The sequence below is a fragment of the Syngnathus floridae genome, unplaced genomic scaffold (genome assembly GCF_059516105.1).
Source record: "Syngnathus floridae isolate MCC-2025c unplaced genomic scaffold, RoL_Sflo_1.0 HiC_scaffold_24, whole genome shotgun sequence".
Classification (NCBI taxonomy): domain Eukaryota; kingdom Metazoa; phylum Chordata; class Actinopteri; order Syngnathiformes; family Syngnathidae; genus Syngnathus; species Syngnathus floridae.
Window position 1 is genome coordinate 913,947 of NW_028284053.1, and position 15,084 is coordinate 929,030.

Below are 15,084 nucleotides of genomic sequence, written 5' to 3' on the forward strand. Positions count from 1 at the left end.
CCCACACTCAATCTACTTATCGTGATGTTAAATCAATTACTGTTAGACATTATTTGTCTGATAATCTACCAAATCTTTGAATTGAAGAATTTGTGATTTAATTAATAGCTTGTTGTTATGTTAAGGGTAATCAGACTTGTATATAATTCTAATGGCCTTCTTTTGAAAACTATTCTGAATTACAACTTTGGATCTTATATTACTTTGCAACAATCTACTCCGTGACAGATTAGGCAGTATAATCACATATGTTAACTTCAGTGCCCACACTGTATTTATTTATGGTTATTTGTTAAATCAAGTACTGTTAGACATGAAATAGGAAGTGTTTAACATAAATGTTATGGCTACTCACCATTGTAGCTCGCTCCTGGTCAATGATACGAGCCTCTTCTTGCAGTGGAAAACTTGCAGCCAACAAACACCGTGGAACCTAAAGGAATGAAATTAAACATTAACATTTCGCCTCGACCAATTTTCACACGTACAACGCAACGCGGCTACACTTCTGCTATTACAAACGTAAATCTCCTTAAACACAATGAGTGTTACTTACCGTGTACGCTCTAGACGGTCCAGTTGCAAGCAGAAAATAAAGATATTTCTGTTGATAATCGTCGCTGCTCAGTGGCTCACGGCCATCGCGCCAACAGATTTGAATTTTGGCGGAGGTTCGGGCAATTACGTCATATCCACGGCACATGACTGCGACGTAATACCCGCTTATCTGAAACGGCAGTTAAAAGTAGAGTTACATCAAGTTTTCTTGGAACCTAAACGAATGAAAGAAAACTATCATTTGGCCACAACCAACACTCACAGATACAACACAACGTGCGGGGTTGGGGTTAAAGATTGAGTGAAGGGCCCTCGTTTTAAACTACTGTTTTGAAAAGGAGTGGGAACAAGTAAGACGTATTTAATTTATTTAATGGGAAGTAGTAAGACTCATTAAATTTATTTAATCTACTTTTCTTCCCAGGCAAAATTTGATGTGCTGCAATTCCAAATTTCCAAAGTGAATGAAGGAATGAAGTCCTTTAAATTATGATTTTGTATAAATACTAGGCATTAACACAAAATCGACGGCACAAAATGGGCAGACTTTACTTGTTTGAAAAGGACTGGTTACAAGACAGACTTTTTTAATTTATTTAATGGGAAGAAGACTTATTTAGTTTAATTGATCTATTTTTGTTCCCTGCCAAAATTCGATTTGCTGCAATTCCAAATTTCCAAAGTGAATGAAGGAAAGAAGTCGTTTAAATTATGATTTTGTTTAAATACTAGGCATAGACACAAAATCTACGGCACAAAATGGGCAGACTTTACTTGTTTGAAGAGGACTGGTTACAAGACAGACTTTTCTGATTTATTTAATGGGAAGAGGACTTATTTAGTTTATTTAATCTATTTTTGTTCCCTGGCAAAATTGGATTTGCTGAAATTGTATTTTGCCAAATCTCGATTTGAGACCTGATAGGAAGTATTAAACGCTTAGTTAAATCAATACAAGTTGGTAATAAGAGCGAGTAATGTTGGTTGAACCGATGAATGAAGGTTGAAAGCAATTTAAATTATGACTTTGTATAAATACTAGATATTAACAGAACATCTACTGCGCAAAATGGGCAGAGTTTACTTGTTTGAGAAGGAGTGGCTTATTCAAAACTAAGATTTATGTAATCTGTTTGTTCCCAGGCAAAATTGGATGTGATGCAATTCCAAATTTCACCACATGATGGTGCCCAATTTTGACTTCATAGGACATATTAAACACTTAGCTTGTTATTATGTTCAAGGTAATCAGATTTGTTTATCATTCTAATGGCCTCTTCAAAACTATTCTGGATTACTACTTTGGATCTATTCTACATTACTTGGCAACAACATACTCTGTAACAGATTAGGCAGTATAATCACATATGTTAACTTGAGAGTGCCCACACTCAATCTACTTATCGTGATGTGTTAAATCAATTACTGTTAGACATTATTTGTCTGATAATCTACCAAATCTTTGAATTGAAGAATTTGTGATTTAATTAATAGCTTGTTCAGGGTAATCAGACTTGTATATAATTCTAATGGCCTTCTTTTGAAAACTATTCTGAATTACAACTTTGGATCTTATATTACTTTGCAACAATCTACTCCGTGACAGATTAGGCAGTATAATCACATATGTTAACTTCAGTGCCCACACTGTATTTATTTATGGTTATTTGTTAAATCAAGTACTGTTAGACATGAAATAGGAAGTGTTTAACATAAATGTTATGGCTACTCACCATTGTAGCTCGCTCCTGGTCAATGATACAAGCCTCTTCTTGCAGTGGAAAACTTGCAGCCAACAAACACCGTGGAACCTAAAGGAATGAAATTAAACATTAACATTTCGCCTCGACCAATTTTCACACGTACAACGCAACGCGGCTACACTTCTGCTATTACAAACGTAAATCTCCTTAAACACAATGAGTGTTACTTACCGTGTACGCTCTAGACGGTCCAGTTGCAAGCAGAAAATAAAGATATTTCTGTTGATAATCGTCGCTGCTCAGTGGCTCACGGCCATCGCGCCAACAGATTTGAATTTTGGCGGAGGTTCGGGCAATTACGTCATATCCGCGGCATTTGACTGCGACGTAATACCCGCTTATCTGAAACGGCAGTTAAAAGTAGAGTTACATCAAGTTTTCTTGGAACCTAAACGAATGAAAGAAAACTATCATTTGGCCACAACCAACATTCACAGATACAACACAACGTGCGGGGTTGAGGTTAAAGATTGAGTGAAGGGCCCTCGTTTTAAACTACTGTTTTGAAAAGGAGTGGGAACAAGTAAGACGTATTTAATTTATTTAATGGGAAGTAGTAAGACTTATTAAATTTATTTAATCTACTTTTCTTCCCAGGCAAAATTTGATGTGCTGCAATTCCAAATTTCCAAAGTGAATGAAGGAATGAAGTCCTTTAAATTATGATTTTGTATAAATACTAGGCATTAACACAAAATCGACGGCACAAAATGGGCAGACTTTACTTGTTTGAAAAGGACTGGTTACAAGACAGACTTTTTTAATTTATTTAATGGGAAGAAGACTTATTTAGTTTAATTGATCTATTTTTGTTCCCTGCCAAAATTCGATTTGCTGCAATTCCAAATTTCCAAAGTGAATGAAGGAAAGAAGTCGTTTAAATTATGATTTTGTTTAAATACTAGGCATAGACACAAAATCTACGGCACAAAATGGGCAGACTTTACTTGTTTGAAGAGGACTGGTTACAAGACAGACTTTTCTGATTTATTTAATGGGAAGAGGACTTATTTAGTTTATTTAATCTATTTTTGTTCCCTGGCAAAATTGGATTTGCTGAAATTGTATTTTGCCAAATCTCGATTTGAGACCTGATAGGAAGTATTAAACGCTTAGTTAAATCAATACAAGTTGGTAATAAGAGCGAGTAATGTTGGTTGAACCGATGAATGAAGGTTGAAAGCAATTTAAATTATGACTTTGTATAAATACTAGATATTAACAGAACATCTACTGCGCAAAATGGGCAGAGTTTACTTGTTTGAGAAGGAGTGGCTTATTCAAAACTAAGATTTATGTAATCTGTTTGTTCCCAGGCAAAATTGGATGTGATGCAATTCCAAATTTCACCACATGATGGTGCCCAATTTTGACTTCATAGGACATATTAAACACTTAGCTTGTTATTATGTTCAAGGTAATCAGATTTGTTTATCATTCTAATGGCCTCTTCAAAACTATTCTGGATTACTACTTTGGATCTATTCTACATTACTTGGCAACAACATACTCTGTAACAGATTAGGCAGTATAATCACATATGTTAACTTGAGAGTGCCCACACTCAATCTACTTATCGTGATGTGTTAAATCAATTACTGTTAGACATTATTTGTCTGATAATCTACCAAATCTTTGAATTGAAGAATTTGTGATTTAATTAATAGCTTGTTCAGGGTAATCAGACTTGTATATAATTCTAATGGCCTTCTTTTGAAAACTATTTTGAATTACAACTTTGGATCTTATATTACTTTGCAACAATCTACTCGGTGACAGATTAGGCAGTATAATCACATATGTTAACTTCAGTGCCCACACTGTATTTATTTATGGTTATTTGTTAAATCAAGTACTGTTAGACATGAAATAGGAAGTGTTTAACATAAATGTTATGGCTACTCACCATTGTAGCTCGCTCCTGGTCAATGATATGAGCCTCTTCTTGCAGTGGAAAACTTGCAGCCAACAAACACCGTGGAACCTAAAGAAATGAAATTAAACATTAACATTTCGCCCGGACCAACATTCACACGTACAACGCAACGCGGCTACACTTCTGCTATTACAAACGTAAATCTCCTTAAACACAACGAGTGTTACTTACCGTGTACGCTCTAGGCAAAATTGGATGTGATGCAATTCCAAATCTATCTGAAACGGCAGTTAAAAGTAGAGTTACATCAAGTTTTCTTTTTTAATCAACACAATCATTTACAACCGTTGACCAGAAAGAATCGTCGAAATTCGACGTCCCCCACAAACGCCACGCTCACTCGCTTTTCAGGGCAACAAAAGTACTTCTTTTTAAAAACGATGAGTTGTACTTACCGTGTACGCTCTGGACGGTCCAGTTGCAAGCAGAAAATAAAAATATTTCTCTTGTTAGTCGTATGTTACCATCCGCTGTGTCTTTGTCAACATCGCCGCCATTTTCCTACTTCCTGCTGCGAGCCACGCCCACGGATTTAAATTTGGGCGGAAGCTCTTTCCATTGGCGTCGTTTTCGCGTATAGCAAATCCGATTGGTTGGGAAGGGGGCACGGTTATGCAGCCGAGGAGTCCTGTGATCGGTGGGATGTAAAGTAGGCGTCGACGTCACGTCCGCGTCACGTGACCACGACGTGGCAGACGTCAAATAGCAACCGCTGTTTTGTTTAGTAGACTTACAGTTGTTATGCATTGACATAATGGCGCACACACCAAATAGATTTAAATAAATTAAATAATTCTTCTGCCCACTCTCTTTTAAACAAGTTAACTCTCCCCGCGGATTTGAATTCCGGCGAAAGTTACGCCCATCGACGTCACGTATGTCACGTGACCACGACGTGGCAGATGTCATATAGCAACCGCTGTTTTGTTTAGTAGATTTACAGTTGTTATGCATTGGCATAATGGTGTGCACTCAAAATAGATTTAAATAAATTAAATATTTCTTCTGCCTACTCCCTTTTAAACAAGTTAACTCTGCCCACGTCCATTGACGTCTTGTCTGCGTCACGTGACCACGACGTAGCGACGTCATATAGTAACCGCTGTTTTGACCAGTAGACTTAGTTATTATGCGTTGACATAATGGCGCACTGGTTAGCATGGCCACCTCTTAAGCATGATGATGCGGGTTCGACGCCTGATCAATGTTAGCATGGAGTGAGCTGAAGTGCATGGCGCTGAAGATTTGAATCTTTGAAATGCGCTGAGGTCTGACATATCAGGCAGAATGGTTTGCCATCACGTTCAACAAAAAATAGAAACTTTCCCACTCTGATTAAAACGTCCTGTGTTCATCTACGTATTTTCGTTTTGCTGTGCATCTTTTCCCTGCCATTTCGAGAGCCCAATTGACACTCATAGTTTAAAGAAATGTGTTTGCCCATCCTACTTTGTGGAATTTCACCACATGCGCTTTTGACCAAAATACCAAATTGAACTCAAGTGAAGCCAACACGCACAACCCCCCCCCCCCCCCACACACACACACACACACACAAATGTTGATATGAACATAAAAGAGCCGCATGCGGTTCGGGAGTTGCGGCTTGGCCAAACCTGTACTATACAACTTTATTTGTATAAAATTTTCACAACAGCTGTCACACAAACAAAGCGGGAAAAACCGAAGACGTGCGTGTTCCGCCCACGCTGGATTTATTTGCACCTTTGAAAAGACACCGTATTGCCGCAGATGTGGCAAAGAGTACTTTTGGGCATCTGAGACGGAAGGATGTCCAAAGCATCACGTCACCTGCTCTGGTAGGCATGGTGGTGGGACGTTGAGGTCAACCGCTTTGGGGTTGGCTGACTCTTTGATCGCAGGATGCCACACACTTGAAGACAGAAGCAGAAAAGCAGAGCTAAATGCAAAATGTACTCACCGGTGACTCCAATTTTTTTCCCCCCTGAAGAAACAGCTGGACGGGTGGCCCCGGCTGGCCAGTGGGACTCTTGTTATTCTGACCCTTTTTAGTGCGCGTTTGGGGCAACAACCGTTTTTTGTGGCGCTCTCTTCTGGTTCAAAAGTGCCCTGCATGTGAATTTGCTTTTCCTGCCTTCTGATTGGATGAGCGCCGGTGTGACGCGGTGCCTCTGTCACCGTGGCGGGGGGTATACGTTGGCATCGGAGCGTCTGCCAACGTCTGAGACCGGCTGGCAGTGTATCGGAGGTGTCGAGTGCGGTGCCGCTGGAGCTCACTCACCAGCTGGTGTTAGGGCCACAGAATGAAGGCCAAGGAGAAGAATAGAAAGAGAAACAGAAACTTCTCCTCCAATTGTTTGATTTGTCTCTTCTGAGCTTCGATGAATTCTTTCAGCTCTTTGTTCCTCTAGGACGGACAAATGGAAAGTGGCATTCAAAAGCCAGTAAGCGTGCAAGTAAGTGCCGGGCTGGCTTTGGGCCCTTACCTGTTGCGCGCTGTGCAGCAGATCCATTCTCTCTTGGAGGATGCAAGCGTCGCGCTCCCTCAACTCGCACATCAGGGCTCGCTTCCATTGGTCCACGGCGCTCCTAAGCTCTTCTCTCTGATCCGCCGTCAGCACGTCATTCACGCCAGCGTGGCTGGCTTTTTCGCCGTCCGTGGCGGGGCAGTCCCGCTGCGGTAGCGCCTCGTACAACATGGCCTCCAGCTCCAGGATCCTCTGGGCCGCAATCCTCGTCCATCAGTGGTCCGGCGGGAGATTTGAGGGCGGCTTACCTTATGAGCCTGGTCCATGGAACACTTCCTGAAGTCCAACTCTTCATCCAGGTAGCCCTTCTGCTTGCAGAACATATCCTAGCACAGCTCAAGGTCAGAATTGTTGGGGCACATTGCCGGAGTTCCCCTTGGCTGATGTCGCGTGTCTGTCTACCTTCTCACTTTCAATGTCCAACATCTTCTGTTGAAGTGCTGACTTGGTCACTTTGATGTATTCTAACCACTGAGGAAAGGCTGCTGTCACATAAGCAGAATGCGAGAGCGTGCGTGGACGTGCGCGTTACCTTCTCGGCTAGGGTGAGAAGGGTCCTGGCGTGAATCACGACCACCTGCTCCTCGTTGGTGAGATTCTGCAAGAGCCCAAAGGCACAGCGTCAACAAGCTTCTTTCAGCGCAAAGCCTTCCAAAAGTCACATTTGAGCCGCCGAGTCTCGTGGAGTGCGAACATAAGGAGTTCGACATACACTTACGGCGTTATAGCCCAGGATGTCCAGCTTCTTCATCAGATCACTGATGACGATGTCCGGGGGAAAGGCGCAAGGAGCAATGTAAGGTGTTCTGGGACCTCGGGTTAAGGTTAGGGTTGCGAGGGACGCCTTACGTACGCTCACGCCCTCGGCCTCGCAGTAGATCTGCAAAGGGCTGAGGCCGTCTGGGAAACGGACTTGCAGAAACTTCAAGACGGGGGAGCGCCACTCCCTCTCCTGAAAGGCAGAGGCATGCATCCGTCCGTCCGTCCGTCCGTCCGTCACATCTCTGGCCTCAACACGCTTGTGCGAGTCTTCCCACCTCCAGCTCCAGGATGCGGAACTCAAGCAGTTCGTTTTGGTCTCGGATATCCTGGATGTGCTCTTTCAGACGCGCTTCTTCCGCCTCCATCCGCCTGACCTGAAAAGACAGTCAGACCTCATCTGCGGGGCTTCCCGACAGGTGTGACGCCAAGCGACTCCGCCCAGCGCCTTTCTTTCCGTCACCTTTTCGGCCAACTGCTGATTGCTCTGACGCAGCAGCTGCTTCTCCTCCACCCACTTGACATTCTAGAAGAGACAAACGCGTGGACAGCTTTGGAATGTTGTGTCATTTTCATCCACAAATTCTTTGGTTGACTGGAAAATGACATTTGCTTTTCTCCGCATTTTCCCAGCCACGTTCGGGGGGGGGGGGGGGGGGGGGGTTGGTCCAGTAATGCCAGACGGATGAGTGACTGAAGAATGTAGCTATTTTGTCTGAGAAAAAGGTGTGCTCATTGATGAGCTTACCTGTCCTTGTTGCTTCAGCGCTGACTCCAGATCTGCTACTCTGCTTTGATAGTGACCCATTTCTACCATCAGCTTTTCTCTGGTCTGAAAGGAGGAGGAGGGAGGCTCCTCCTCCTCCTTTCAGACCAGAGAACACCCGAGGCTGGGTGAGAACGGGGAGGCTGCGACCCGGCCGGGGGTTGCGGGAAGGGGCGCCACCTTGATCTCCTTCTCGGCGTCGTAGTCCCCTTCGCTGGTCTGGGCTAGCAGAGCGTAGGCTCGTTGCAGCGCTTGATATTCTTGCGTCAGCTGGCGGTAGCGAAGCTCCGCCTCTTCATGCACACACCAATGCAACACAGCACTAGTACCAGAATCAGTCAGACCGGCGACAAAGCACCCGCGACGCAAAGACGAGTCCGATTCCAGGCTGAAGAGGAATGTTTGGTGCCAATACGCTGGCAGAAATGGCGGGCTACCTCTTCGGGTTCCGTGTCGGGGGTTCTGTCGGTGTGAAAAGACAAGGACGATCCGTCCGAGTCCACCAACACGTCTTCGTCGTAGCCGTAAAATGTTTCGATGACCTGCGGGCGCGGAAGCGAACATCTCTCTGAACAAACTGAAGCGACACCTCACGATGAATCGACGAGAAGAACGATAGCGAGAAAAAGGCCATTTCATCTTGCGCAACACCAAGCAGCCGCAAACAAACAGACTCACCTTGCAGGACCTCACGCTTTGTTCCTCCTCAGAGATTCTCGACGTCGGTATCGTAGCAGCAAATCTCTCTCCTGTCGACACAAATAATCCGCCTTTGAGATTCTTTGGATGCAAAGGGAACGAACGGCTCCGGCGCAGAAACAAACGCGACTCACAATGACATTTCTGACATGAGCTCCTGTCTCCAGAGCCTGAAAAACACGTCACCGGCGATGATTGGAGGGACGCTCGTCTTTTCCAAAAGTGACAACTACAGGGTGTGTCAGGGTTTTCCAGATTATCTTTATCGTATCATTGTGTTGCTTTGACTTTGACTGCGACCTGTAATAAATAATATTATTTATCCCTTATTTATCCCTATCGCTTATCCCTTCCTACACAAAGTCGTAAAACACCCCTTGCTATGTTTTGACTAGGGGTCAAGGGCTTCCTCTATTCAATCCACTCTTACACCCACCCTGTTTCTCTTAATTAAAATGCTCGTGCAGGAGCCGAGAGTCAGACTTCATTCGTACAACGGATGGACTCTCCACCTGCAGGTGTCCAAAAGAACTTACTTGTCTCCCGTGTGGTTCTTGCAAAATAAGTTGGAGCGAGCGCAACTCTAACAGGGTGCATTTTGCCACTAGCTGCCTACGGACAATGACGTCGCGCTCGCGGCTCATGGTTGACGGGCTGAGCAGCCGGGCAAGTCCGTCGTTTTCAGCGCACAGCGAGTGGCAAAGGCGCTGACAAAACGGGAGCTTTGAGCTGCTGAAAACGGCAAAACAAGTCTAAAGCGTGTTCAAACGCGTGCGCACAATGCTCCTGCTTGAAAGGTCGGAATTTAAGGGGCCAATTTTTTGGATGGCGGCCGCCGGCCAAGCTTTGGACGGAAAAGGTTTCCTGGCGACAGCGAGCGAGCGCGGCGCTGCCGTACGTGCACCGAGTCGCCTGCCTGAAGACCTTGGACAAGTCGTCGATGATGTGCCGCTGCTCCACAACTTGAAGGAACTCCATTTCACCGTCCTGCTGGCCGCAACCGCGGTCCAGGTCATTGAGCGAACTAGGCCTTCTCTGTGGAACACAAATGCAGTGGACTCTGTTGGCACGCCGCCGTTGTCCGCGTCGACTTACCAAGCTTGCCATCTCCTCGTTCTCCTGGGTGACAAAGCGCACTTTGTTTTCAAGGCGACACAGCACCAGCGAGAGTTCTTCATTCTTCCTGCTCAGGCGTTTGTTTTTGTACAGGAGTGGCAGAAACTGGCTTTCTGTTTCTCTCAGTCGCTTTAGCTGCAAGCATGAAGTGCGGGATGTGAAAGACGCACAACACGCGGGCCAGAACGTATCCATTCCTTTTGCATCGGTTTGAACGGAATCGTGGCTTTGGCTCCCAATAAAAGACATCTACCAGGCAACCGACTCGCCGCGCCGCTCAACTAATAAGCAAGCGCAATGGGTGCCTCGCTGGATGGCGCGCATCAAACGTAGCGCAAACCTTCAAGCGTGCCGTCAATAAATTACCAGTTCATTGCGCTCTTCAGAAAGCAGGGCGTTTCGATCCTCCAGTTTCCTGATGACTGCGCTGAGCTCAGCGATTTTCAGATGAAACCGTCGCGTGTCCCGATCCTCCTGAGACTGAAAACGCCCCGCAACACACACACACAAGCACTCGTTCAAAGTTCAAAACTGTTTTTGTGCTACCTTCCTCCAGCAACGAACTAAGTCATGCGTACTGCAAGTGTGTGATGAGGTGGCTTACGCAATGAAGAGGATTGCTAGTAGCGGCGTTGACCCCACTTCCAGGGTAGTTTAGGCCCGCCCTTTGGGAATCCCTCAGGGCAGCGATCTGCTGCTCGGCAGCCTGAGTCTGCAGCTGAAGGCGGTGGACGTGGCCGGCCCCAGGGCTTCATCCAAAACACTAACCGCTCTGTCTTTCAGCTTGATCTCATCCGTCTGGATGTACAAACGGGGAGCGCTCAGGCAGGCGGGCAAACTCATTTGCCAGAATTGTGACAAAAACAAAGAGAGCAACCGGCCAATTTTTTTCTTGAATCGACTAGAACACCTTTGCTGTGACAAAAGCGAAGCGAGCAACCGGACATTTTCTTCTTGTGAAATAGAATAGAATAGAATGCCTTAGGTGTCATTGCACTGCAGGTATACAACGAAATTGGGAACATAGCCACGCACCGCGCATCTGATCAGTCCTACCAGTCGGCGGATCTCCCTCTCGCAGTCTCTCTTGGTTCGGCTCAGCTCCTCCCGATGCTGGTGATGAGCCGATCGGAGCTCGGCCGCTCGGGACTGCCAGGCCTGCTGGGCCGCTGCCAGGGCTTCTTCCGCGCTCCTGGTGGAGGCGACACCGCTCGGTCTCCCGACACCGCCGCGTCTCCTCCACCTCCGCCAGCAAAGCGCCCCCCCTCCTCACCTGAGCAGACATTGCGCCACACCGGGCCGTTGAGACCGCAACGGAGCGCCGCGACGCTTACTGGGGACAAGCTACACAATACGGTAGCGGCCGCATCGAAGCCCGACGTGGCGTGCGGATAGTCAGACACGGATAGAGCGGATCACCTTGTCCATGGAGCCGTCCCTCAGGCTGAGGACCAAGGCATTCAGTCGCTGGATCTCTCCATCTTTGATTTTGATCACTCTCATCAGCTCCATTTCATGCTGCCGCAGTAATGTCTCCCTGGTAATGGCTAACTCTTTCTGCTTCTCCTCATGGAGTTTGCTTTTGAGTTCCGTCATGGCGGCGGTGGCACGGTGGTGCTCCGCCCGCAGGTCCTGACTTCTCTCTCTCTCCAGACAGCTGACCTGACATGACTTAGACTTAGACAAACTTTATTGTCATCTTGTCTGCACATGGTGCATACAAAACGAAATTCCGTTGCATACGTCTTACAACAAAGTAGTGATATTGCAGTTGAATAGAAGTAACATATCCTATGAAAATATATATATATACATATATACTATATATATATATATATATATATATTAAAAATAAGTATAAAGTGCAGCAGTGATAATTATGCAATAGTGCAAGTAGGCAAAACAGTATTCAAGAGTGTGCAGAGGAATGCTAAACCATGTATTAAACTTCTATTTAAAGGGTTTATACAAGTTCAGTAAAGTTGGTAGTGCGAGATAGTGCAAGATAGAGGTCCGTAGTGTCATAAAGTACAGTTCTGTGAATGTGTGATGCAGAGTTCAGTTTAGAGCTCAACAGTTCTAGTGTTCAACAGTCTGATGACAGCAGGGAAAAAGCTGTTGCAGAACCTGGTGGACCTGCAGCGGATGCTGCAAACCTCTTCCCAGAGGGCAGCAGGGAGAACAGTCCATGGTGGGGGTGTGATGGGTCATTGATGATGTTACGGGCACGGGACATGCAGCGCTGAGATGAAATGTCCTGAATGGAGGGAAGAGGAGCCCCTATGATCCTCTCTGCTGTCCTCACCACTCTCCTCACGTTCTTCCAATCGGAGGCGGTGCAGCCTCCACACCACACAGAGAGACAGCTTGTCAGAATGCTCTCTATGGTGCTCCTGTAGAACGTCCTCATGATGGGTGGGGGCAGGTGGGCTCTCCTCATCCTCCGCAGGAAGTACAAGCGCTTCTGTGCCCTCTTGACCAGTGCCGTAGTGTTCATAGTCCAGGTGAGGTCTTCTGTGATGTGGACCCCCAGGAATTTGGTGGTGCTGACCACCTCCACAGCTGAGCTGTTGATGATCAGTGGAGCGTGGTGAGGCTGTTTTTTCCTGAAGTCGACGATGATCTCCTTCATCTTCTCCTCATTCAGGATCAGGCTGTTTTCTCTGCACCAGCCCACCAGCTGCTCCACCTCCTCTCTGTAGTCCAGGTCGTTGTTGTCTCTGATGAGCCCCACCACCGTTGTGTCGTCTGCTGACTTCACGATGTGATTGGTGGTGAACCTGAGGACGCAGTCGTGTGTCATCAGGGTGCACAGCAGGGGGCTCAGGACGCAGCCCTGAAGGGAGCCTGTGCTGAGGGTGATGACATCAGAGGTGTTCTGTCCGACCCGGACTGACTGAGGTCTGTTGGTGAGGAAGTCTAGCAGCCAGTTGCGAAGGGGGGTGTTGAAGCCCAGGTGTTCCAATTTTCCTACCAGATGCTGTGGGATGATGGTGTTAAACGCTGAGCTGAAGTCCAGGAACAGCCTCCGCACATGGGTGTTCTTCTCCTCCAGGTGAGCCAGGCTCAGGTGAAGAACGGAGGAGATGGCGTCCTGAGTGGAGCGGTTTTGCCGGTCGGCAAACTGGAACGGGTCAAATAATAGGGGGAGTCTGGAAACGATGTGACCTTTAAGCAGCCTTTCGAAGCACTTCATCATAACCGGAGTCAGTGCAACAGGCCGGTAATCATTAAATGAGGTGATTTGAGGTTTCTTCGGCACCGGAATGATGGAGGCAGTCTTAAAGCACGCCGGCACTGTGGCTTGGCCCAGCGAGGTGTTAAAAATGTCTGTGATGACCCCAGCCAGATGACTTGCACATTCCCTGAACACACGCCCAGGAATGTTGTCGGGGCCAGGGGCCTTACAGGGGTTGACTCTCCTCAGGGTCTTCAACACATCGGCGGAGTCAAGGCAGAGTACCTCCTCTTCCTGATGGGGGACAGTTTTAACTGCTGGAGTGCCGTTTAGTGCCTCGAACCTCCCAAAGAAGTTATTTAGACCATTTAGAAAGTCAGCATCAACTACACCCACCGGGGGGGGGGGAGGGTGAGTTGTAGTCTGTAATCGCCCGTATGCCTTGCCACATACTCCTGATGTTTTTGACGTCGTGGAAACGATCCTGAAATTTTCGACTGCGGTCTCGCTTCGCTATCCTGATGGCACGGTTCAAGTTGGCTCTCGCTGTCCTCAGTGTCTCCTTGTCGCCAGACTTGAAGGCAGAGTTCCGCGCTCGTAGCGTTTGACGTACCTCCTCAGTCATCCAGGGTCGTTGGTTGCCCCGGGTGATGATATTCTTAGTGGTGCTGACGTCCTCGGTGCATTTGTTGATGTAGGCTGACACAGTCATGGCACACGCATGTCTAATCTACATCGGGAAAACTGGGAGGGAGGGAGGCAGGCAGGGAGGCAGGCAGGGAGGCAGGCAGGGAGGCAGGCAGTGTCTGTCTGTTGAGGTTTTCACCTTGTTCTTCTCCTGCTGAAGTTCTAACTGGACGTCCATCAGTTTGGTTCTCAGCTCGTCATTGGCGGCCTGAAGGGCGTCCGTTCGCTCCGCCTTGGCCCGCCCTGCCGGAGCTCGTTTGGACATCTCTTACTCGAGTCTCGCCCGGTCGTCAGTCAGAGATCACAACATTTGTACCTGGAGAGCACAAACGCAGCGCTGTTTTCCACTGGCTTCGAACTCAACTTCAATCGGTACCGTAACTTACAACATCATAAACATAGAACTAGCTTGACTTATTCATTGAATAAATGCATTTGGTTCTTCAAAACTGCATCACGCAACATAGCGTGACCGAGACGGCCGTTATCCACCTGCGTGAAGTTATTTGGTGAAATGAATGAGATGTTTAAGACACCATCGTTCTGTCTCTATGTAGATGAAGGTAAATAATCGATTGCTGAAGGTCCAAAGGTGTTGTGATAAACAAATAAACATATTAGTGATTAGTGACATATTTGTGATAAACATATTAGGCAGGATAATCACATATGTTAACGTGACTGCCCACACTGTATTTATTTATGGTTATTTGTTAAATCGAGTACTGTTAGACATGAAATAGGAAGTGTTTAACATAAATGGAAGACGAAAGGGGTACTCACCATTGTAGCTCCTGCTGGTCAATGATACGAGCCTCTTCTTGCAGTGGAAAACATACAGCCAACAAACACCGTGGAACCTAAAGGAATGAAATTAAACATTAACATTTAGCCTCAACCAACATTCACAGATACAACGCAACGCAAACTACACAAACGTAAATCTTTTTAAACACAATGAGTTGTACTTACCGTGTACGCTCTAGACGGTCCACTTGCAAGCAGAAAATAAAGATATTTCTGTTGATAATCGTCGTGTTTGTATCCGGTGTCTCGCTCAAGGCCATTGCGCCCACAGATTTGAATTTTGGTGAGAGTTCAGCCTATTGACG

The 15,084-nt window shown here is 46.3% G+C and overlaps 1 protein-coding gene across 2 annotated transcripts; it reads right to left on the reverse strand.

Moving 5' to 3' along the window:
• Positions 1-5,864: 5,864 nt before the first annotated feature.
• LOC148378888 (janus kinase and microtubule-interacting protein 3-like) lies at positions 5,865-7,254 on the reverse strand. Of its 2 annotated transcripts, XM_088367667.1 has the most exons (4): positions 7,170-7,254; positions 6,726-7,093; positions 6,521-6,646; positions 5,865-6,151 (listed from the first exon to the last, which is right to left on the reverse strand). In XM_088367667.1, the coding sequence occupies exons 2-3, from the start codon at positions 6,936-6,938 to the stop codon at positions 6,530-6,532; spliced, it is 330 nt and encodes a 109-aa protein (XP_088223793.1). In that variant the 5' UTR covers positions 6,939-7,093; positions 7,170-7,254; the 3' UTR covers positions 5,865-6,151; positions 6,521-6,529. The 2 variants fall into 2 exon arrangements, with proteins under 2 accessions (XP_088223793.1, XP_088223792.1); XM_088367666.1 differs by lacking the exon at positions 5,865-6,151 and having other exon boundaries at positions 6,162-6,646.
• Between the last annotated feature and the right edge of the window lie 7,830 nt (positions 7,255-15,084).